We start from the raw sequence: 24,493 nt of genomic DNA on the forward strand, positions 1-24,493 counted from the left end.
AGTGTGACACCGTCAAGCCAAAACATGACGGAAAGCTAGTCATCCGCAGTTCAATGACACCTTTGTGTTTCAGGTAAAGAGTCTCTCCTGATAAACATTGGCAGTCCTCATCTCTCTGTATGTGGGTACATCATCAATCTTCCTCATTATATGGAAACACAAGTGCATTTACTGTAACTAATGTTTCTTGATTTGTTTGTGAATTTATTTTCAAAAACATTTTTGTTTTAAATAATGGAGAAACGTTTTGGAATTAGAGTAGAAATTTCATAGTTGACGTCTCCATCTACTGGCCATTGCAAGCAGGTTTCCTGAGTCATTCCTCTGAGCATATTCTGGGTTCCATACAAGTCTGTGACAAGCTGATAAACAAGCTGCTGATTATTTAATGTGTATGAAATGTTATTTAATGTCTCTTATTCTCAACAAAACTGCATTTATCTGTATAAATACGGCAAAACAGTGATACTGTGAAATATTATTACAATTTAAAATTCATGGTGTCTATTTAAATATATTTTAAAATGTTATTTATTTCTCTGATGGCAAAGTTGAATTTTCAGCATCATTACTCCAGTCTTCAGTGTCACATGATCTTTCAGAAATCTTTCTAATATTCTAATTTGTTGCTCAACAAGGTTATTATTGTTAACTAGAACTAAAATCATTAAAAAAAAAAAACTTTATAGACATGTTTAAAAAAATAATAATAAAAGTGACAATCACAAAAATACTAAACCTTAAATAAATAAATAAATAACATATAACAATAAAATGAATAAAACAATCTGCAATAGTGCTGAAATTTAATCTTAATATTTTTTGGGGAAAAAGCAATACATTTATTTCAGAAAAAAAAGCATTTATTTGAACTGTTTTGTAACATTATAGATGTATTATGTGTCATTATAGATTTAGGGTGATTCCTGATCCCACTCAGCCTTTCTGAACTGAAGGACACGGCAGGCAAAGTGCAGTCGAGGGATCTGGACAGTGAAAGTAATCAAGTATATGACACTTTAATATTAAAGGAATAACTTACAGAGATATTAAAATTCTGTCATCATTTACTCACCTTCATGTCTTTCCATACCTGTGTGAATTTCTTCTGTGGATCACAAAATAAAAATTTTAACAGAAGAAAGAAAATCATTCAGGTTTTAAATGACATGAGGGTAAAAAAACCCCTTCATTTTAATTTTAGGGTAATTAATCCCTTTAATCAAATTTTGGGGAAAGAGTGCTGTACTAATGTGTTCTTTTTACTGCTGTTGTAGCCCCTTTCAAAAAACGGTGACATCCAGGTGTCTTTGAACTACAATCAGTCTCTACACCATCTCACGGTTGTTCTACAAGTGCGTGTTTGAATTGAATTTAGTCTCTACACCACCTCACGGTTGTTCTACAAGTGCGAGGTTTGGGTTGATGTAGACCACTGTAGCGAAAGGAAATAATCCATCCTTTAATGAGAGGCTTACCTTCCTCCCCATACAGCTGGACACGGCCTGTCTGACCCTACAGCTCCAGCAGCCCAGCACAGAGTGTCAATCAGTCATTTCCAAGAAATAATATAAGACAACAAAGTATTATGTTAAATTAAAAATATTAGAGGAAACCAAAATGAAAGTGTTTTAAAAAAACAAGATTATTAGCATTAACTAATACTATTAAAAACACCTTTATTAATTGAAATAAAATATAATTAGATGGAAAAACTTACATTAAATGAAAATAAGAAATGTTGCCTAGGTAACTAAGAGATTTAATTTCAATTTGCACTACAATTACTAACTGAAAAACAAAAACTGAGCTGTAACTGAAACTTGAATACAAATAAATTAAATGTAAATAGTAATATTTAGAAAAAACAAAAACTACTAAAAAAATGATAAACACATACAACAAAATTAAACTAAAATTAAAATATAAAAAAAATAGTTGTCAAAATATTAATAAAAACTATGATATCATGTAAATAATACTAAACCCTATTAATAATAATAATAATAATACCATACCCAAATTTAATTGATCACAACTGGCTGATTGGTTACAAAAAAAAAAAAAAAGTACACAATTTCTGAAATATTTCAAACAAACATGAATAACACATATTAAAGATTCTGCACTATTTCTAGGTCACTAATTAAATTGATATGCTGATCATGGTAATTTTTCAATTAAACTCAATTTAAATCAAATTTTTATACTTATATTATAATATGTGACCATGGACCACAAAACCAGTCATAAATTTTTTGAAATTGAGATTTATACATCATCTGAAAGCTGAATAAAAAAGCTTTCCATTGATTTATGGTTTGTTAGGATAGGACATATTTGGGGGAGATACAACTATTTGAAAATTTGGAATCTGAGGGTGCAAAAAAAAAAAAAAAAAAATCTAAATATTCTTTAAAGTTGTCCAAATAAAGTTCCTAATAAAGCATATTACTAATCAAAATTTACGTTTTGATAAATTTGCGGTAGGAAATTTACTAAGTATCTTCATGAAACATGATTTTTACTTAATATCCTAATGATTTTTGGCATTAAAGAAAAATTAATAATTTGGACTCATACAATTTATTGTTGGCTATTGCTATATACATGTGGTACTGGTTTTGTGGTCCAGGGTCACATATGTAATTAGAAATTCTTTTAAAAATATAATAGAAATATACCGCTTCATTCCCCATTCACCAGTGGTCTTAGACATAACAGTTATTTTAAAGGCACCATTATAATATACCTATGTATCGGTACACAGTCACTATATTTGGTCTTTACTGGAATTGTTGTTGGGCATTGTGGTCATTGGGCTGTTCATGTATGCGAGGGGCAGAGAGCTGGAACACTGGAACAACATGGTCAGCAAACCACAGGAGCTGGTCAGGCAATGGCACCCGCTGGGATCCGCTGACACAGTACAGGGCCCTCAATAAACAACATGCTACGAACTCAATGCCACCTCCCTCCTCTCTTTGAAAACAATGGCCTTTTTTCTTATCTTTAAGGTGGAAGTGCTTTTTTTTTCAGTACAAGACTTATGTCAGAAAATCAAATGGAATTAAACAAAGTCAAAAGAAAAGGTTTATTGATAGCATACATTTGGTGAATGAACTTTGTGTTTAATTACATTATTTTAAGTAACAGTTTGCTCCTTAAAGCCCATCAGAACAACTGTGTGACTTGATGCAGGAGGTACAAATACAGTCCAGTTGTACCATAGGGTTCTCACACTTTTAACCAACACATTTTACATTTACATTCCATTTGTTTATGAATAATGGATAAGATTTTTGTTTCATTTGGATTCAGATTGATTTGCATCCATCCATCCATCCATTCTTCAATCCTCTTTTCCTATGTAGGGTCACAGAGATTGATACTGAATCAGACCAAATTCAGACCAATTTGTGAACTGGTTTGATTGATGTATTGAAAAGAATGATGACACACTACCATTCAAAAGTTTGGGATCAGTAAAGTTTAAAATAATAATAAGCATTAAATTGATCAAAATGGACAGTAAAAATATATACATTATATAATGTTACAAAAAGTCTATTTTAAATAATTGCTGTTCTTTTAAACTTTCTATTTATCAAATAATCCTCAATTGTTTCTTGAGCACCATATCAGCATATTAGAATGATTTCTGAAGGATCATGTGACATATAAGACTGGAGTAATGGATATAAATTCAGCTTTGCCATCAATAGAATAAATTACTTTTGAAAATATATTAAATTAGAAACAGTTATTTTAAATTGTAATAATATTTCATAATTTTACTCTAGTTTTGATCAAATACTGTACGTATGAGGCCTTGGTGCATAAAAGAGAAAATTCAACAATAAAACACTTACAGACCCCTAACTTTTGAACAGTAGTGTAGCAAGTTTTACTCTACACGAAAGCAAGATCTAGTCACACAATATTAATACTCTCTTAATAGTCCCACATTTTTCATGTCTGTGGGAACACTGCACACAGTGTGAAATCCCCCACCCCTTCTGGGCCTATGGGCATAGGCCAGTTTAGCAGGGGTTTACTACATGATTATTCATGGACATCAACTTTTTGCAGTTATCAATCCAGAATGAAATTTAAAACCCAATTATGTGTAATACTGCTTAAATGTAGTTCATTAGTTAAGCCTGCTTTGACATTGACTGTGTTTGGACCCAAAGACTGTAAACATACTGTAAGTCACGATTCTCACCTGTTAATCTATTTCCCTTGGTGCATTTTGCAACACGGTTGCATATTGTGACCTGGGTGCGTGTAGCTGCTCTGACCCTGAACACTTGGTCTGGATAATCCACTACTGTAAGGCCTCTTATGGACTAATCACAGAGTTCAGAAAGGCTAGCAGATTGCAGCTCAGCATCCACCTGTTCTATGTACAGCCAGCGTAGATCTGTAGGACTTAAACTGCTTGGACACAACATGTCTTGTGACCTGGCTTGTGATTTTGGCTCTCGATTGGTACCCTCTGAGAGCAATTATATTCTATGCTTTCAGATCCATTCTTTATTATGAATGGCTGAAATGAGCTCCTTAAATATCGGGACGTGGTTTATACCAGATAACCAGTCTAGGCCACCTCAGACATTCAGTCCAAAAGCACTATGATGAAGCCTCACAAGAGGGTATGAAGCACTGCAGCCCTCAGATTCCTCTTTCTCGGTATGTTCTTCACTGAGCATTTGATAACTTTATACAATTTGGGGCAGCTGCCTAGGTGGGCAAAGTTTGGTAAGCGGTGTTCAGTCTGGTGGCCGTTTTTTGCACCCCACAGCATTGTGGAGCACCTTTGAAGCACTTCTACTGCCACAGAGTAATGGCCATTAGTCCACTGTTTCAGCCTGACCACCGTCACAGCTGAAGAGAAGCCGAAAGAGTACCGTGAGGTGCCACGGAAAATTCGCTCTCCCTCACCGAAATACGCCCCTTCCTCCCAGGAGAGCATGGTGCCATCTTCTTCGCCCATGTTGGCCAGGTTACAAAGGGCCAGAAGGCAAGAGCTCAGCAGTGCCTCGTTCTCAAGGTACTGGAGAAGAACCGACACCAGTCGTGGGACAGCTCCGAGCCTCAGGAATCGCTCCTGCTGCAAGTCTGGCAAGGAAATAATCTCTTAAATCCCAAAGTCAAGGGTCAGCATCAAGATACAGATTGCTAGACTCTACTTAGCTTCCTATTTTTCCTGAAAATCTGTGATTTATCAGAGGGATACTGGACCCAAAAATGAAAATTCTGTCATCATGCCTCATTTTGAAGAATAAAAACAACACTGAAACCCCTTCAGCTTTGTTGGATGGATGAAAAAAAGAAAAATAAATACACTGATGACAGAATTTTCAATTTTGGGTAAAGTATCTCTTTAAAAATCTATGACTGTGTTATCTCTCTTGATGTTTGCTGAAACAGATAAGGTCATTTCACTCAAAATCCTGCCATTAAACTATTTACAGTTAAATATTATCTGGCAATGTTCACACACAGCTTTTGCGCGCTCCACTTCTCGTGAACGCTGCTTGTTCCAGCAAAATCACAATACAGAAAGCATCCAAATACACTATTGTTGCCAATGACAAGCTGATGCATTCTCGAAAGCTTTCAGATTCAAACAATTTTAATTATCTTCTGAAACTACACATCTGAGTCACATCATCTCAGATTCAGAATGTGTCTGAAACAGATCAATTCAGATCAACTGGGGGTTAATACCTTTGTTATGGTAAACTGGGTGCTACAAATGTCATTAAAAATCTGAGTCTTACTCAAACTATGACTAATGCCACTCACATCAGTACCGCCATTACGACCTGTGGTTAGAAGAACAGGGTAAAAGTTCAGTTTCACTCACTGCTGTCATAGCAAATCCTGGCGATGGCCTGGCTAACGTGAAGGAGAAGGTCCTGGTCTTGGCTAAGCAGTAAGGTCACAAGGGCAGATACAATGCCTGTCTCAAAGCATTGCTCTCTCACAGGAGCTAAAGAAAGAAGGAATTATAGAATCAATAATCAGTCAATACTCTTTGAGTATGAGTATTAAGTTAGATATCAAGCTCCCATTATTTGCAAAATTTGCAGTTTATCCAGTGCAACTTATTAGAGAAACAAACCCACAAGCAACCTGAGCTAATGTTGTCTCATTCATTGATCATCTCTTGAGTTCAATCTTTCGGTTACAGTCCAGCTCATATTCTTAACCACAGGGCTACACCAACAAACACATGCATAATGTATTTATACATTTATTCTTACCATCTCTGGCCAGTTCAGCTACCAGTCTGGCAGTGTGAGTAGTGAGCGTGCTCTTTCTTCTTAAAATCTGAGCCAGAACAGGCAGAATCCCACTTTCTACCACCTGCTCTGATATGCCTTTCTCTAGGACAGGAAAAACACATTACACAAAGCTTGGGGTGAGTAATATGTACAGTATCAATGTTTTTAAAAGAAGTGTCTTATGCTCTCCAAGTCTGCATTTTATTTTATACAAAATACAGTAAAACAATGATATTGTGGAATATGATTGCAATTAATAACCATTCTCTACTTTAACATTTTTTAAAATGTGAATTATTTCTGTAATGGCAAAGTTGAATTTTCAGCACATGAACTTTCCAATATGCTGAAAGAAAATGTGATTTCTTATTAAGAAAAAGTAATTTCTTATTATTATTATTATGTTGAAAACAGTTGTGCTGCTAAATATTTTTGTGGAAACTGATACATTTGTCTAGGATTCATTGATGAATACAAACTTCAAAAGAACAGTATTTATTTTAAATACTTTTTTTTGGTAAAATTATAAATGTCTTTACTCGCTTTTTGTTGATCAATTTAATGTGTCCTTGGAGAATAAACTGATTAATTTTTAATTGTACTGAGCCCAGACTTTTAAACGGTTATTAATATATATCCCATTCCTCTGAAAGTACAACAAATTGGATAAATTGTGTACATCATGCAAGCTAGACCATTCTTATCCAGTTGTCCTTAGTGAACATATGCACAGATTAACAAATGATGTTTCCACAAACTACAGAGGTCGCTCACAGCTGGCCACCTGGTTGCTTGTGTACAAAGGAGCAGTCTGGCTAATCGTACCTGTCACTCAATGGCTCTCACAGAGACAAATGCGGATTAGAGCGTCTCTGTTTTCAAATCCACAGGAGTTGTGTATCCTTTTCCCAGCTATCCTTGTTGATGTATTAATTATGGTTTCTCACCTGTGCTCGGTGATTTGTGATATGTAGGGGATAACGCAGTCACTTGTTCATTTTTGCAAAATAAACCTCACAGGGTCTTGTATCATTTCAGTACATAATACATTATCCTGCTTTTTACACATCAAACATTGGTTTAAGTTTATATTATTTGACTATGTGAGAATATATTTAATGCAAAGTGGATCAAGAGACAAAACCAGCATAGTTATGAAGTATGAAAGAAACCATTTGCTTAGGATGAAAAAGTTCGTTATGCAAAGATATTCAACCTTAGAATGTTGCAATGGACCACGCAAAATCAAGTTTCCCAGAGAGACGCATAATAACTTATGATAGTAGCCTTGGTCAGGTATAGCCAAAGTGTAATAGCTATACGCACTAAGCAGCTTTCAGAACTCACTCAAAGTGCGGACACATTCTGCATCTAACTAGCTAAAGCAAGCTCATACCAATTGACAACTGTTTCAGTTTACTTTAAAGAAACTACTTTCTAAAGGCATAATATATTAAGAAATGTCAAAAAATATAACATCCTGTATAAAGCTCAGGGCTTGGTTTTTGTTACATAAGCACTCAACTAGTTCTATGCATATCTACATGAACACTCTTGACTTCTCCAGTCCCAAACAAATAATCTAAATCTTAAATTATATAACAAAAACATGAAATACTCACTTCTTTCTATGGCAACATTGAGTACTGTGTCCAAATATGGCTTTAGTTCCTCCTCGACAAGTTCTGGGCTCACACTGATGGCCTCTATTGCAGCACTTAGTGAATCTGAGAATAGAAAATGTACATCAAAATGTACATCTTTCAGACAGTCTTTCCATTGTGGCTGTTGTCACTTACCCTTGGGCGCATTAGGTAGTGGACGACTGGCCCCCATCTTGTCCATATGTCTGTGTGTGAGGTTGTGATGACGTCTTTAGTTCTCAGCACTGCTTGTGTCCTGGATTACCACGGCAGTCTAGACTATGCTTCTGATCTGAATTCTCACACAACTCCATGTCTTGCTTTGTATCAGTATATATTTGTGCAATATTGTCCTTTTTTGTGTCCTCTGCCTGTTTTCCTTCCACTATTATCCAGGTTGTATGTACAGTATGTCTCCTCCCTCTCTCACTCATCACACATTTATTTTCTTCCTCTCAATCCCTATCTCTCCACGGCCTGCGCTGATTCAGACCTACACTAATGCACTCCAAATCCTCAGTCTGATGAAAGCCTCACAGTGGACAGGACACCTGTAGGTGACACTGTGAACTGCAGAACGCCCACATCAAACAACAAACAGACAAACAATATCATTGGCTCAGCTACAAATCTGACTCCATGGTGAGGATTTTCTCTGCATGCTCGCCAGGGATTCAGAAAAGCTGCTTTGTGGGGAAATCTTTTGTGAAAATACAAAAGATTACAAAGCATTTGAAGTGAGCATAATTGAAAACAAACCAATTAGCTATTATTGATATTTGAAAGGAATTAGATTCATTATAACAGCAACTAAATGTTGCCACCACAATGCTTATATGATGTTATTTGGCTGCAAAGCTGTTCTGAATGGTTATAAACATATTGTGACATGTTACTTACTGGATCGTATAAAAAGTCTCTTTATGATGATTGTGTCCCTCATTCCATATTTTGTAATTTAATGAAAATCACAAGATACCCACATTAAAAAAAAAACCCACATAGTTTCAGATATCTATGGCTCATAGCACAAATAATGTGAGATATGCAAAACTCATAAAATGAATACGCAGGGTTAAGGGTTTGCTTAAATCCCTAACCCTAATTATATGCAATTGTAATTACGATAAATCCATTCCATAAATTTCAGTCTCGTAATAAAATGGATTCTTTGGGCGCTCTGCAAGCAATATAAATGTAATAAATATACAAATTGCTTAAAAAAGGTGAAGCTTTTAATACAAGCACATAATGGGCAATCTGCAAAACTTACCGAGTACAGGCTACAGTCGTTCACATACACTAAATATCAGACACAAACAGAAAAAGGAAATAAATAGTCCAAAAAAATCAAACAATGTCCAAGAGAAGATATGTTCATTCTCAAACTAAATTGCTTGGAGTTTGTAAGATTAAGTTCAACAGAATCAAAGAACCCTTCAGAGATAAAATTCTAAAATGAGACTAACTGATATTGTGAATACAACATAGTGCTTGAAAAAAAAATTGCTTGCATGCTACGTTAATAGCATAGATGGTCTGTGTACACTTGTTCTTTGCCACAAACGGCAAAACAAAAGGTTGAGGGCAATACATGATTGGTTTAAATCAAAACATCTCTGCCAACATCCTCTCAGACCTACATTATATTTTCTTGACTGACCAGATTGTGAGAAAAAACTAAACAAAATATAGCCAGTCTTGAGAGAAGGAGAGAAGTCTAACATTTATAAAACTAAAATTTTCTATGAAAAACTTTTTGCACTCAGAATTCACAGTGTCTCTCTGCACCTTTCAGGTACGTGATGTTACGCAAGACCTGCATTGTTGGGGTTAAGTCCACTGGAAATGGTTTCGTATCCTACAGAGACTAGCGTTAACATGCTGCTCTCCATCTCCGAGGACTGTTGAACCTCAGGAACAACAGAATCCAGCCGCATCTGTTTCCCTTTCTTCCGTCCCCTTTTGCCCTTTTCTTTAGGTTTGCCGTCTTCCGTGGCGGCTTTGGGCTTGCGGTTGCGTTTCCTTATCCTTCTCACCGGAGGTTCAGGTTTGGGGTCGGTGTTCCCTGAGAGGATTCGGATTTGTCGGTCGATGACGTTATCTATGATATCGAGAGCCACGTCCATCATGCCGTTACCAAGGCCATGCGTAACATTGGCGAACAAACGTGTATTCAGAGGGTCATTAAAAATCTTCCTCATCTCCTCTAGATAATTCCTGTTTAACAAACAGAGAAGCAACCAAAATTACTTTTTGAATCACAGCAGAACCATTTACTATTCTTTGTACAGGCCTACTAATAATTTACCTTGTTTCGATGATTTTTGACCAGTGCTGCACTTGGTTTGTTTCAGGTAGCAGCTGTTTCGCCATATTCTCATAATCGACATATTGCAGTGCAAAATCCTTCATGTCTTTGCAAAGGGCAGCCGTGTCACCTGAAGATAATGAAAATCCATGCAGTTATGTAGAATTAATTTGCTTTAACCTTGACTAAATTCATTTCTGGTTGTGTTTTAAAGCATATATCAACTGATTTCCCCCATAAAATGAGTCAGTGGGGTCTAATTATGGTTGTGTTTTTTTTTTTATTTTAAATGATATTTGATTTTTCACTTTTTCCAAGTATATTTTCCAGACGTACCTTCGGTTAGTTTGGAAAAGGAACTGGACACTGCTGTATTGGTGCTTGGTGACAGACCAAAGACATTTAGAGACTCCAACAGTGTTTTCTTACTAGCCGGACCTCGACTCACTCTTGTATAGGCAGCCAGAGATCGGAGAGACATCTTTTCAGGTGGTTCCAATCTCCTCTTCACCTCGTCGTAATGGATCTGGTATTTGCGAGCCTTTGAGCTCTTCATGTTAGGGTCCAGCAGGGAGGCTACCTCTGCAAAAGGGACTTGCAGTGAGTTCACTGCACCATCTTGAGACGGCTCGGCACTCTGGCCTTCTGATGGACCTTGTATTGATACGTGGTCTTGGGTCGGAATATGAGCCTGTGCTTCCATGTGGCCTTGCGGTGGAGTCTGCAGATGTGGAGCGGGCTGGATGTGTGACTGAGTCTGGATGTGGGTTGGCATTTGGATGTGCGATGGGATCGTGTGCGGTATAGCCTGACAGGAGACTTCTTGAGGTATCACGTGCTGTGTGATGATTTGTGCAATGTTTGGAGGTTGTGGTTGAGGCTGATACATGGTTATAATGGGGTTACCGACAGAGACGTGGACCACTTCATTGTTCTGGGGAACAGCAGACATGTGCATACCTGCAGACGGATCCATCTTTTTCCCTCTCACAAGCACCAGCTTGTTGATGACCAACGATGACCAGCTTTTTAACACAACTCTGTATCTACAAAAAAAAAAAAGTATAGTTAGATAAACATATAAGCAATTTTCTAATCTATGAGGAGAACATATATTAGGAAAGTAAATAGTAAATTTAGATTTTTGACAATTTGTTTTAAAAATTATTATTTATTTTATTTATTTCATTTTATTTATATATTTTAAATCCACACTTGGCTAAATTTATTGAATTTTGTAGTATTAAGACTCAATACTAAGTTTTTTTTATTCAGTGCGCCACATGAACCAGATCTATCACATTTTTACAATATTAGCTGCCAGACAAAAAAGTTTTTAAAACACTACATGCTTTTAGTTTGACCACACAATTCATGTATAAATTAAAGTAATTTTTAAAAACCCAATTTCTTTAATATATTGATATCCTAATGTTATTTTCTTTTTATTTAAATTAAAAAAGACACTTTAAAATACACATTTCTAACATACACACCAGACCAACAACAACAAAAAAAAAAACTTTTATGATTTATGATAAAAAGTTTATGATTTTTTTTTCAGCTTGTTTCCGAACATTCTAAACTTGACAAATCCTACGTGGTATTTTGTAGGATATTTCTTTAATTCTCTTATTTATGCAAAATTTGCTTAGCATTATCATTATTTATTCCAAATAAAGACCACAAAATCTTGCTGTAGGAGAGGAGCCAGCGTCTTTTGACAGCGTCACCGCGACGCGAGGCGGCTGAAGTTTGGAGCGCGTGCATGTTTCGTATACACACTCTGTGCATTACAACCCCCCAGTAACGTTAAAAACTGGGTTGCAGCACCTGCGTTTGACAAAGATTGTGTATGTGATATAATGTTTCGTTTATTTCACATATAGAGAAGGTATATACACTTAAAACCGAGTGCAAAAGTCAGAGCTGACTTTGCGAGGAAAGATAATCTACTTGTTTTGATGAATAGCAGGACAGGCCAAAGCCACCATTATGTTTGAAACGTGATATTCCACCGTAATTATGTGCTCAAAAGCGTCCAGACCTCCGTTTCATTCGGACCGTTCTGGTTACGAACACTAACCTAGAATCAGACACAAGTTTCTGACAGTATTCTTACTTACCGCTCTATGGTTAGAGTCGTATTTAAACCTTACTGATCCTAGAACAGTCCATGGCGAACCGATCGAAGGTCTCCTTCTTCACCGATCCTATTTCGGCGGGTTGCAAATCAGCAGACGCCATAGCTGCCGCAGCTCGAACGCTCATTGGTCAATGCCGCTGCCAATCATGCTCCCTGGAAGCGCTTATTCGGTGAGGCCTGTGTCAGTCATATTACGTCAGCGTAGAAAAGGCGGAATGTCCGGAGCTTAAAATGGTAGGACGTGAACAAAGCTTCCAGGTGTCTGTCTGTTTGTAACATAATATTATTGACAAAAACAATCTACAAGTACTTGGCTTGTGTTTATTATATTGAAGCGATCAAATAAGATCAAGTCAAACATACAATGAATTAAGTATTTGTTTCCTTGCCATGTTAAAAAGTTTTCATGTCCAAATAATAGGTGACCTCTTTGCACTACAGTATATTGATCAACACTTATTATTTTCTTGATAGATTAAACTATAAAATCTCCATTCTTGGACACAGGATGTGCTATTTTTGTAGTTCACTACGCATTTTGTGCACTAGATGGCGGTATTTCTTCTTAAAAGGCTTCGACTCACCATCTCTAATGATCTCATTAGATGCTGCCCATCCCAAAGCTGTAATGTTTATTTGCGTTTTCAGCTAGTTGGACAATTAGTCTTAAGTGCTTATTATTAAAGCCAAACCCATTATCTTGAAAATCTTGCTAGTGGCAGACAGAAAGAGGAGACCAGGGAGCTATTAATGAGAGTAATTGTTTAGAGATGCTTGCATGGTAAGAGAGGTGGTGTCTCACCATTTTTGTTGCTGTCTCTTGACACACAGAATTCATATATCTGCCCATTATCTATTGGTCACAATTGAAGTGTCAGCAAAGGAGTCATAAAGGGACCAGAGATGGTGAGACGGATGGAATATGTGCTGGAAAAGCACAAATATCTCCTTCTTCAGCAACCTCTGCATCAATGTGTCAGGTCAGATTGACATATAAATCAAAGGTCTGCCAGGACTCATTACTTATGGTCTTTTTATATGCCAAAGCCATAAATCTTGCATGCTTTACATGCATCAAATTAAAGATTTAGTATGCATTTTTGAAACCGATGTTTTGGCTTATTTTAAAGGAGTGGATTATTCTTTTTCTTTGATCAGCAGACAAAGGCTCTCTGTGGTGCTCTTGTGAGTAAATGCAAAGAGATTTTGAATAAGCTGCAAAAATGAATGCAGCTGAATGGGCATTTGTGATATATTTGCTCTATCTATCTATCTATCTATCTATCTATCTATCTATCTATCTATATGTCTGTCTGTCTGTCTGTCTGTCTTTCTATATATCTCAAGCATATTTAACTGGTAATTTCAAAGCCTTAATGGAGCAAATCAGTTTCATTCTCATTCTAAACTTCTTTAATGTGAAACAAGATTGATGTTTGGTACATTAGCAAATGTTGTTGAGATCCTCCATTAACAGAAGCCTCAATAAGGCTGCTCGCATCTTCGACAGCATTCGCCACTTCAAACGCAATTTTACAACAGCATCCAGAGTGCCTGCGGCAGCCAATGCTAAACGTTCTGCTGTTGTCCCACTGCCAAACTCTGGGGAGGGATACGGATAGAACAAGCCAGGAAGTCTGAGTGTTTAAGTATTCAACTCTAAATATTTAAATGGATAAGGAAGTCTGTATCATGTTGGAAATTTGAAATGAAATTTATAAATGCTGAATGCTAAATTTGACAATAAACATATCAGAGTTTAATAATGTATACAAAAAAGCTCCAAAACATGATGCAATAGAACTGGCGTATTAGTTCAGACCTGTCTAAATAAGCCAGATAGTTGATATAAATATCTAACACTAATATCTCACCTTTAAGCTTTGCTCTTTGGTGTGACTTGTCACTTGTATTCATTGCCTGTAAGGAATAGTTCATCAGAAAATGAAAATGCTATCACGATTTATTCAACCAGTAACACTTTAACTGTCAATGAGCAGATACAGTATTTAATCTTTGTTAACATTTGTTAAAGGGGTCTTATGATGTGATTTCAAATTTTCCTTTCTCTTTGGAGTGTTACAAGCTGATCGTGAATAGATAAGATCCCTAAAGTTGCAAAGACTAAAATCTCAAACCCAAAGAGATATTCTTAATAAAAGTTTAGACTCGTCCACGCCCCCCACATGTCTACGTCACTATGTGGGAAGAGTTGCATAACACTGCCCAGATGTTCACACAAAGAAAGAAGGCATCACCTTTGATTCTCGTTGTAGTAATGTTGTTGCCGCCATGTTGTGAAGACGCTGCGTGTTTCGTTGTGAAAGTGAAAATACTTTGTTTGCTCTTCCAAAAGAGGACACAACTAGAAATCAGTGGTTAAGCTGTATTTACAACACTGTTCCAGAACAGTTCAACCAAAATATTCAGATGTGTGCAGCACATTTTTTTGAGGAATGTTTCCTGATCCTGGGAGGGAAGACTACAATGCCGGCACTTCTGAATCACAGTCTGTAAGTACGTTTACGTATTTAAAGGATTTGCCACTGATGATTCAAACATGAGTTTTGAGCAGTTTAGAGTAGCACTTGTTGTTTGTCGTTTTTCCGATCACAAATGCAGACATGGTTTTATGTTTACGCAGTACGATGCAACACAATGCGTAAAAAGACAGTAAAAGTCATTATAATCAGTAATTATGTCCCCACTGGATGCAACAAATGCCTCATTTGTAATGGGTTTTATTGGTTTTGTCTGGTAGTGCTGGGAGACGGCATCACAGTATGGTAAGGGGCATAGCATTTCTGTCACACGCTTGAGGTGTTCAGCCAATCACAACACACTGGATAGCTGGCCAATGAGCGTACACCTCGCTTTTCAGACCGATGAGCTTTGTAAAGAACGATGCGTTTCAGAAAGGCAAGGCATAGAGGAGAAACAATAATGTACAGTATGTGGAAAATAATGTTGTTGTTTTTTTTACCTTAAACTGCATAAACACATTTTATTACACCAAATACACAAAATAATGTTCTTTTTAGCAACACAATATGACCCCTTTAATAAAATTACAACTTGTTCATTGTCAGTTCATGTTAACTCAGGTCCATTAAGTAACATTAACAGATAAAACATTTTATTTTGATAGTTTATTAACTAAGATATAAACTAAGTTTAATAAATGCTTCAGGAGTGTTTTCATAGTTAATGTTAACAAAAAGAACCTCATAAAGTTTACCATTCATCCTTATTCCAAACTAATATTACTTTATTTTTTCTGCGGAACTTAAAAGGAAATATTAATGCTGCTCTTGACCTTCACAATAAAAGTAAATGGAGACCTGTAATTGTCAAGTTAAGCCTCAAAAATGACAAATAAGACTTAATAAAATATGTACATATATGTGCATGACCTGGAATATAGCACTTGGGTCTAAAGGCCCACTTTTATTTTAATACTTGTAATTTTTTGGTGCACGAGATCCACTGGTCACCATTCACTTTCATTGTTAGCAAAATATTCTTCGACATATTATCTTTTGTCTTCATAATACACAACATAAGGGTAAACAAATGTTAATATTTTCGAAAACTATTACTGTAATAACTGTTAATAATATGTGGAGAAGAAAAAAGAGAGTCTGATTCCTTTCTTCTTTCTTATCTGTTTCCATACCAACTGGGTGGGGACTGGCTGCTTTAGAGGGGGTTAATGGAACTGAGAGAGGAGATGCCTCTGGGTAAAGACAGTCATACAGAGCCCCTAAATCTGTGTGTGTGGATTTTTGCGTGGCTGTTTAAAAAAAAGAAAGACTTTGCAAAGCATTATGACTCACTGATATATCTGTTGCCAAGATAAAACATACATCTCTTTTAAAATCGTCCTTTTTAATGTCAATTCTAGACAATACTACTTTCAGGTTCTTACTCTCTCTTTTTAACCCCCTCCCCCCTTCCCCCCTTCATGACCCAATTTTACAGAGAGCACAAAGACAACTGTCTCTTAAAAATCCTTAAGTGTGCTGTTAGAGTTGGAGGTACTGCTGGCAGTTTAACCATTGTGTTGCCATGACAACACCACATCCATCAAAGCGGTGCACCAGTAAAATTCTTGTTTCCCCATTACAACCACAGATCATCACGGAGCAGGTGTCTCTGCGGCACAGAGATATAACATGGCTGTAAAACATGTCAGTGCCAATGATCAGGTCATGAGTTTAGTAGGAGAAAGGGAGGATTGAGAGGGTAATGTATGCATGCTTGTGTGGGTGCGAAGACTCTGTGGGTGACTTTGCATGCCACCAGCAGAAGGTCACTCATGCTGGGCTTCCCAGCTGTAGCTTTATTATTATGAGCAAACATGAAGCAGCTAAATGTATTATGCTCTGCTCTATTTGTTTTTATTGAAAGTAATTGGACTCATGCAATCCTATAAATGCTTTAGAATAAATAGCTGTGGCTTTAGAGTGGCTATATATATATATATATATATGGTAGAATATTGTTTTTCTTTTTTTTTCCATGTGAAACACTGCTCAGATGTGACTTTCTAAAATCTTATGTTTTCTGGAAATATCCATAAACTACAAAAAATCCTTTTAGGTTTGTTTTTTCAACTACTGAGTATGTTAATCATAATAATCTGTGATTCATTTTCTTATTTTTCTGCCCTCTAGATCTTTTCTGCAGTTTATAATGTTACCTCTGCTGGTTTTATTCAAAATCCCTCCAGGTCTTTTTCTTTTGTGATGATTCAGACCTCGTATTCACCTCTCTACTGTTGCGTGTAAAACAAACATTTGAGGAAAAATAACTTTCTTATGTTTATGCACATTTAGAGGTTTAGCGTACAATAATACAAAAAGGGAAAATGGCTTTTAAAATAATCTAACAAAGCAGATTATTCATTATAAATGTTTTTTTTTTTTCAGTTTAACTTTAACAAAGTGATTTGACAAGCTTTAGGATTGAAACAAGACAAGAGTGGGACAAACAAACTCAATGCATAAAACCCTGGAAGATCTAAAAGCCATTGTGAAGAGGCTAGTTATTTAAAGATGTTGTAAGTGTTATTTGTTTATTGACACATAAAATGTTCCTAATACCTGTTAGGCCCCTGTATCACTAAATCAGGTGTTCTGAGCAAACACACCAGTCTCTGTGACATCCTTAGGCTCTGTGAACAGCAAAAAGTTTTTTTTTTTTTTTTCATCAAATGATATATATGCCATATTGTGAGTTGTTATTCTCTCAAATCTTAGCACCCAGCCTTGCTCTCCATGGAACGTTTAGTTGAGAGATAATTAAACAATTGTTTTGAACTGGAACTTTTCAATGAATCAGTTGATTTGACTCAAAATCGATCTGAATGATTCTCTCACAACTAAAGATTCGGTTCTAAGATTCAAATCACTGACTCAACACTGAACAACAATCAGAGAATGATTAATTATTTTAGTTCTTCAGAACACTAATGTATGGCTTAAAGGTTTGAAGGTAATAACCACTGTGACGTTTCACACTTTTACACTTTGTAAACTACAATGATAAAAAATAGTGTGTTGAAAACATTTTCACTCAGCAAATAAATTTCACGAATAATTGCAAAGAAACAGCAAATAAATAACACATTGAAATAGAAACATTATTGTTATTTCGGTCTGTAGGCCTATTTGCGAAAAAATTAGTTGGGCAAAATTATCTTTCTCCATTATTCCACTTTATAATAATAATAATAATAATAATAATAATTAAAACTGTTTATTTAAACACGTTTCAAAAATTGTTATATGTTATTTTTAATTTAGCATTATTGCTAGGATTGCACTAAGGGAGCAGTGACGCCCAGTTTGTTGGCTGCTGGTTCATCAGTGCGGCGCGCGCGGGGTGCGTGAGCGCTTGGAGACGTAGCGCTGCGCGTGGGTCGCTACGAGGGGTGTGTGCGTCCGTGACACTACTCCACAACACCGATTAGGCATCATATATCAACCTACGGCGGGTCACGGAGCATCGCATCACTCACCCTGGAACCCAACGCTCTTAAACGGCATCCGCGCAATTCTGCCATTCAGTCCGTTTGAACAGCGCGCATACGCGAATACACCCTACTCCGGAGGTGTCTTTTAATACCGGACAATGACTCTGACCCATAGCCGGAGATAGGAATGGATCCAAGAGTGTGGAGGATGCTCGCCCTGCTCGGTGTGTTTGCAGTTTTGCTGGAGGTAAGATGCGCCTTTAGGGCTGTTCAGTAATAGCGCGGAATAAATACACCTAAATGGCTTTATCACAATTGCTTACACCATGTGTGCTTTTTACTTGTACTTATTTGTGTTGCTTTCAGTCACTAATATTAATGCAGCATGATTTCAAAGTGCGTCTTTTGGCCAAATCTAGTTCAGCATCTTATATCTGTCATTGTGCAATAAAACACTCACATGCTGTTTAATGGATTCAAGCAAAGCCACCTCCCTCTTATAGAGGATCTGACATGCTGTAGGGAGGAAATGTCGCTTAAATGATACACGTTAAACATGGAGATTGAGAATTATAAGATGTTAAAATTATTAAGGTTATTTAATAACCTTTTTTGTTTTCTTTTTCCATTGTAAATGTACAAAGGTCAGAGCTCGCAAACAACAAGGATTCAAAAATACAACACATTGACCCATATTCTGCTGTAAGACTAATGAGTTTGAGGAGCCTGCTAGAACAAAATGATTGACCCACACACATAATGGTATTTCAGGGGATGTGGAGAAGAATTCGGTGTTGGGATTGTTTGAAAAGAATGGCTGATTTCTTGGGTAATAGAGCATATCTACACTCAGGAGTCTCCAAACTCAGTTCAGCACAGAAGACAAAGAAACATCCAGTTGTGAAAGATTCAGCGTAAATGATTTTTATTGTGGTACTAAACCACTCCTAAATAGCTTTTTTTTTAGCATATCATAAAGACATTTACAGAGAAAGTGATCAGCGTTATTCAACAGCTAGATAATTGTACCTTCATCTCAGTTCACTTCCACTACAGAGCTGGAGTATCTTCACATCTGTTTGGGCGGTGAAACAGCACTATGGGAAGGAATTAATGAGTAATATGCCTGCCGTGCTCCATTAGAGGCTTTATGCTCCTCTTGATTATGAAAATTTTACAGCACCAACAAATCTTTTGAAGGGCTATGCTCTTGAGATGGTGTCATACACCGGATTGATTTTTTATATCTGCATGCAATTCGCAATTAGACTCCTGCGATACAAAACAGCAGCACGTCGGATGTGTGCTATAGGCTAGACATCAAGGTTGTTGTGTGCCTTCTTGTGTTTGCAGCTGTCAGTAAGACACACCTGGTCATATGTTCACTCATCTGTGCTATACTCCATTACCACAAACTGTTTCTTATATAGGTGTCATTTGAAATGGACAGCCAATTGGGAGTTTGCTGTTTAAATCAAGGATTTTTTTATGTATATTTTGCTATTTTAGGGACAGGAACATAATCAAGGGCAGCGTCAGTCTAGCCTCAGTTGCTGCTGTGGAATGAGAATGACAGATGCAATTATGGCCGTAACTGACCTGAGCGTGTTGATATGAGCACAAATATCAGAGTGCATAACTGGAGCTTGTTATCTATAATGCAATTAGCCTTGCCGGTGATGCTAAATCCCCAGATCAGTTTATTGGTCATAAATGAATGAAGTAAATCAATAGCATGTTTTCATCTACAGACATGTTTGAAAAATGACTGTGCAGCACAGGATAAAAACAAAAGGGGTTTTAAAGGAATAGATCATCTAAAAATGGGAATTTGCTTAAATTTACTCCCCCTCATGCCTTTCAATATGTCTTCATGGAAACAGGTCTTGGGACATTTACCATTACATCAGTTGCTCACCATTGGATCCTCTGCAGTGAATGTGTGCTATCAGAATGGGAGTCCAATATTTAATATGTTAAAACAAAACAATAATCCACAAGTCCTCTATCCATAATATTGCTTTCTGCAGTCTTGTCTAAATCAGAAGAAATATCACTGTTTACAAGCAAAAAGAGTTCAAAACAGTTCTGAACAAATATGTGGGTGGATTTGATGTGAGAGGACAGCAGGGGATGGATTAATTGATAACCTGAAGTTGTGTTGATTACTTGTGTATTTTTTTTTTACTTTTGAACTCGCATTCTTTATAGGAATAGTTCATTCAAAAATGAAAATTTCATTTTATTCCAAACCTGTATTATGTTTGTTGTTGCTGTGGAACACAAAAGAAGTTTAGCAGAATGACCTGCTCTCTTCCATGCAAAGAAAGGGCTGTCAAACTCATGCTGTATATTTTGTCCTATAAGGCCATAGCTCTGTGTGAGAAATGGACTGGAATTTAAGTCACTGAAAATCTTCTATTGAAAGCATTGCTTGACAATCATCAAAACTCACTGTCATTTTAATGGAAAAAACAGCTTGGGCTTTCTGCTAAAAATAACTTATTTTGTTTTCCACGGAAGAAAGAAAATCACACTAGTTTTGAAAGACATGAGTGTGAGTAAATGATAACAGAATTTGTATTTTTAGGTGAACTATTCCTTTTTTGGAGAGCTGGTAAACGCTATAAAAGATATGTTTAAATATTCTTATGGGTCAGTGATGAGTGCTAGGTCAAATTTAGGATTACAAGCTTTATGGTTTCTGATGCTCAGCGAAAAATCAGTTGGAAGAACAGAGTCCAATTTGTTCTGGAAAACGTGGACTGCAAAACCCTTTACAGTCGTTTTCCTGCCTCGCTGAAATCGCTCATTGCATTTCAAGTCACAGAAGCAGCTTTAGTTCCTTACTGCTGCCACAATGACGCTCTATCAGCAATCCTCAGATTTCTAGAGTGTACTCAACCTTGACAGCCACCCAAATTTTAGCTGAATGGTTTGAAAACCAGTGCCAGATTTAATTAATGTATTGGTAGCTTGATTTTTCAGCTAAATATTAATATTTGAGAATCTGAACTGAGATCCTCTGCAATTAAAGCATATTGTTTTAGCATTGTTTGCAATTAAAGTGTTTGTGGAACTGTTAGTGGTATGTAAGGGTGAGCAATTGTGTATTCACCACATATTAATAAGTGCTAAATCTATGATATCAAATTAATATTGTGAAGATAATGTATTTTATTTGAGCAATTTATTAGGTCTCCTAAAGAAACTTCAAAAAATTCATTTTATGATTGTCATGGTTCCTCTAATTAAAAACAAATCACCCATTAAAGCCACTTCATATACAGTACACATGACTGAATCTAAACCCCTATTAATATCTTCCATATCCATACCTTATTCGCATCCCAGTCCTGTCTTTCATTGTATGATGGCAGTTACTTTTAAAGATTAAAATACTAACTCATCTGCTAATTGCACTTCAGTCGCAGTGCAGAACAAAAAACAAGAAATAAAATGTCTGTTAAAATATTAACAGATATTATCTTGCTTCCCTGTCAGAAGTGACTCTCACAGCTTCCTCTGAGGCAGGCAGAAGGGTAGGCAGAAACAGAACGTACCGCTGTTCAAATGTGTCACGTCTAAGAAGATAGAACTTCACTTTTCCAGCAAAACAGACACTTTAGTGTTCTGAACAAATCAGTTCATAATTCTGTCAGCTTTCTGCATTTGAACTCGTTTCCCATTTTCCCTCCCTGCAGGTGAATGGTGATGACAGCTACCTGAATGCAGTGCAGAATACAGGTGAGTCAATATACGAGTCCTCTCTGTTTTAGATCCCATGTGTTTGAGTATATAGTGTGCAAATGTTGCTGTGCTTTACCAATATGAAACTTTAATGAAGGAAGTCATGAAATCAGACACCCTACATTCAAAACACAATATAAAAACAATAGATTATCTCAAAATCTCCAAAAAATTATTATTAGAGTACTGTTTACAATATAATTCACTGTGTTTGCCATTTCTTTGTATTGAATTGTTAAATTTCCTAGCAATTTCTGGGTGGAAATTGTTTCTACAGTATTTTTTCAGAGATGGTGCATGTAAACAATGATGTATAAATAGCAGTGTGTATCATCTGGCAAACTGTGATTGGATCACCCCAAACAGGTCTGTTAAAGCCATTTATTCTGATAAGCCATTTTGACATATGATGGATTTTTTCGAACAATAATATTTTTTTTATTGAAGGGATTGCCTCAGCTGCCAAAGCTATGAACATGAGTTGCACCTTTTAAAGTCGGTTCAGGTGTTATTAGGAAGAGAGGCATTCTCTTTTTAGAGAACTTTTATTGACAAAAATCTAAAGAGTCTAAAAAACATGAGTCATCGATATTTTGGTTGAATTTCCCAGAACACATTTTTAAAGTGAATATCTACTAAAGTTCACTTTTAACATCTTTTAAGAGTACACTAGCATATACTGTAGATGGCTTCGAAGTACTAAAAGCAACAAAATGTTCATTTCATGCTCTATAAAGATAACATAGACTTTCATCTTTCATGCATTTACAGAGATGCATGAAAAATGAAAAACAAATGCTTGTTTAGAGTTACATTCTAGTATATCTCATTTTCTCAATTCTGCCTGTGTTCGTAATGAGCCGATGAAGATGGATTTGTGATGGGTTGTCTTATATAAATAATTCATAAATTCCCCTAGAGGTCCAAAATTTGACATTTACACCACATCATTGTGCGCTGGTCGCTGGATATCACCAGTGTGGCTGGTTAATAAGGGCATTCGCCCTGTGTTGGTGTCCCATCTTTCTGAACTCTTTCAGATTTTCTCCCTCATCTCATTCTCATATACTTCGACAGCGTGAAATTCCCCAGTACCAATCCCAGAGTGCTAATGACTGTCAGCGCTTTGATGTCACTGCATCAAGACAGATAAACAGCCTGGCCTGGACCAACCAATCAGACGGCTTTATGGTGCTGGCAACGGAAAGGGCTTAGATTGAGCGATTTGGTTTTCACTTCTCAATGAAAACATAAACTGTGCCAGAAGCATCCCTCATACATCAAAAGAAATGGGTCAGCTTATGATTTTATAGTTCCCTTGAAAGTTATGTGATTAGATTGCTACCTAGATCTATAGGAAACATACCACAGTGGTAGTTGGAGATGCTTGGAACAAATAAAGAAAGTTATTTTGATATCCTACGACACAATGTGCAACGATTGCATGCAGAGTCTTTGTTGTGCAACATGGAATGTCTGAAGCTTTGTACATGAAACAATTGCCACAAGAGACCTCATTTCTGTTTTATTTTGCAAAAAAACCTGCCAATGCTAATGTGAATACCCTGATGCATTCATGTCGCTTCCTGACACCCATTGGTGCCCCACCATGCATCTGCTCTCACAGTCGCTTAACATGCCAAAGCACGTTATGTGAACCGTATCAAATATTCATTGTGGTGGGGAAATGGATTATTTGGGGAGGGAGAATGAGCTCTCCTATGGCGCAGAGTTGAGAGCGTGTGTGTCCAAGTACACCGTACGGATGTTTTGCGTAAATGACTTGATTTCTGGTGCCATTCGTTCTGCCAGTGTGCTTCCATTAGCTCTTAGCGGCACAGAGGGTGTCAGTGGCTGAAGGTGAATGAATCCCAGCCAGACAGCTCTTAATACAATGCACTGCGTTATTTATTTTTCTTCTTATTTTAAATTATTAGTATTTTTTGCTTATTTTTGCACCCACTCTTAACCGCGTATTTTATAAAAGTTCTATTATATCTAAGCTTTTATCTGATCATTTAGATTTGATTGTCTGTAGGCTTGATATTTGCTTTTAAAATTGTTTTTTGTTGTGCAACGAAATTGAAATTCTCTATGGATGGAAGACATGTTGGATGGCTCTCTTTGTGTTGTCCAAGCTTTGATCGAATCACTTATGTCCTTCAATTTTGTTGAAAATAAGACTCTTATAGGACCTTGTATAAGGTCTTACTTTAAATAATTCTTTTTAGAAAACAGCATCAAAACATCACAGAGAAGACTCTCTCAGCCCGTCTTCCTCTTCCGTGCATCTGTGCCAGTCTTTGCTTTCTCAAACAGCTTTGATGTTTCATCCCCCACCTCATGTTAGATCTGTGTGTTTTTGGTTTA

The 24,493-nt window shown here is 36.6% G+C and overlaps 3 protein-coding genes across 4 annotated transcripts in view; 1 reads left to right on the forward strand and 2 right to left on the reverse strand.

Moving 5' to 3' along the window:
* Positions 1-827: 827 nt before the first annotated feature.
* Positions 828-8,645, reverse strand: LOC109100234. 2 transcript variants are annotated; one of them, XM_042735884.1, is made up of 7 exons: positions 8,096-8,645; positions 7,919-8,023; positions 6,276-6,398; positions 5,876-6,001; positions 4,948-5,124; positions 1,076-1,108; positions 828-986 (listed from the first exon to the last, which is right to left on the reverse strand). In XM_042735884.1, the coding sequence occupies exons 1-7, from the start codon at positions 8,139-8,141 to the stop codon at positions 937-939; spliced, it is 660 nt and encodes a 219-aa protein (XP_042591818.1). In that variant the 5' UTR covers positions 8,142-8,645; the 3' UTR covers positions 828-936. The 2 variants fall into 2 exon arrangements, with proteins under 2 accessions (XP_042591818.1, XP_018969270.1); XM_019113725.2 differs by lacking the exons at positions 828-986; positions 1,076-1,108 and having other exon boundaries at positions 4,329-5,124; positions 8,096-8,642.
* Positions 8,646-9,152: 507 nt separating this feature from the next.
* LOC109100238 (transcription factor AP-2-delta-like) lies at positions 9,153-12,532 on the reverse strand. Its single transcript, XM_042735883.1, has 4 exons — positions 12,377-12,532; positions 10,587-11,296; positions 10,251-10,380; positions 9,153-10,159 (listed from the first exon to the last, which is right to left on the reverse strand). The coding sequence occupies exons 2-4, from the start codon at positions 11,224-11,226 to the stop codon at positions 9,748-9,750; spliced, it is 1,182 nt and encodes a 393-aa protein (XP_042591817.1). The 5' UTR covers positions 11,227-11,296; positions 12,377-12,532; the 3' UTR covers positions 9,153-9,747.
* A 5,714-nt stretch (positions 12,533-18,246) lies between these two features.
* The window catches only part of LOC109099964 (neurotrypsin-like), a 33,633-nt gene continuing 27,386 nt past the window's right edge, over positions 18,247-24,493 (forward strand). The window contains exons 1-2 of the mRNA XM_042735885.1: positions 18,247-18,620; positions 22,078-22,120. Coding sequence (XP_042591819.1) covers positions 18,561-18,620; positions 22,078-22,120 — 103 coding nt within the window. The 5' untranslated portion in view covers positions 18,247-18,560. The remainder of the gene's footprint in view (positions 18,621-22,077; positions 22,121-24,493) is intronic.

This window comes from Cyprinus carpio, chromosome B12 (genome assembly GCF_018340385.1).
Source record: "Cyprinus carpio isolate SPL01 chromosome B12, ASM1834038v1, whole genome shotgun sequence".
NCBI lineage: Eukaryota > Metazoa > Chordata > Actinopteri > Cypriniformes > Cyprinidae > Cyprinus > Cyprinus carpio.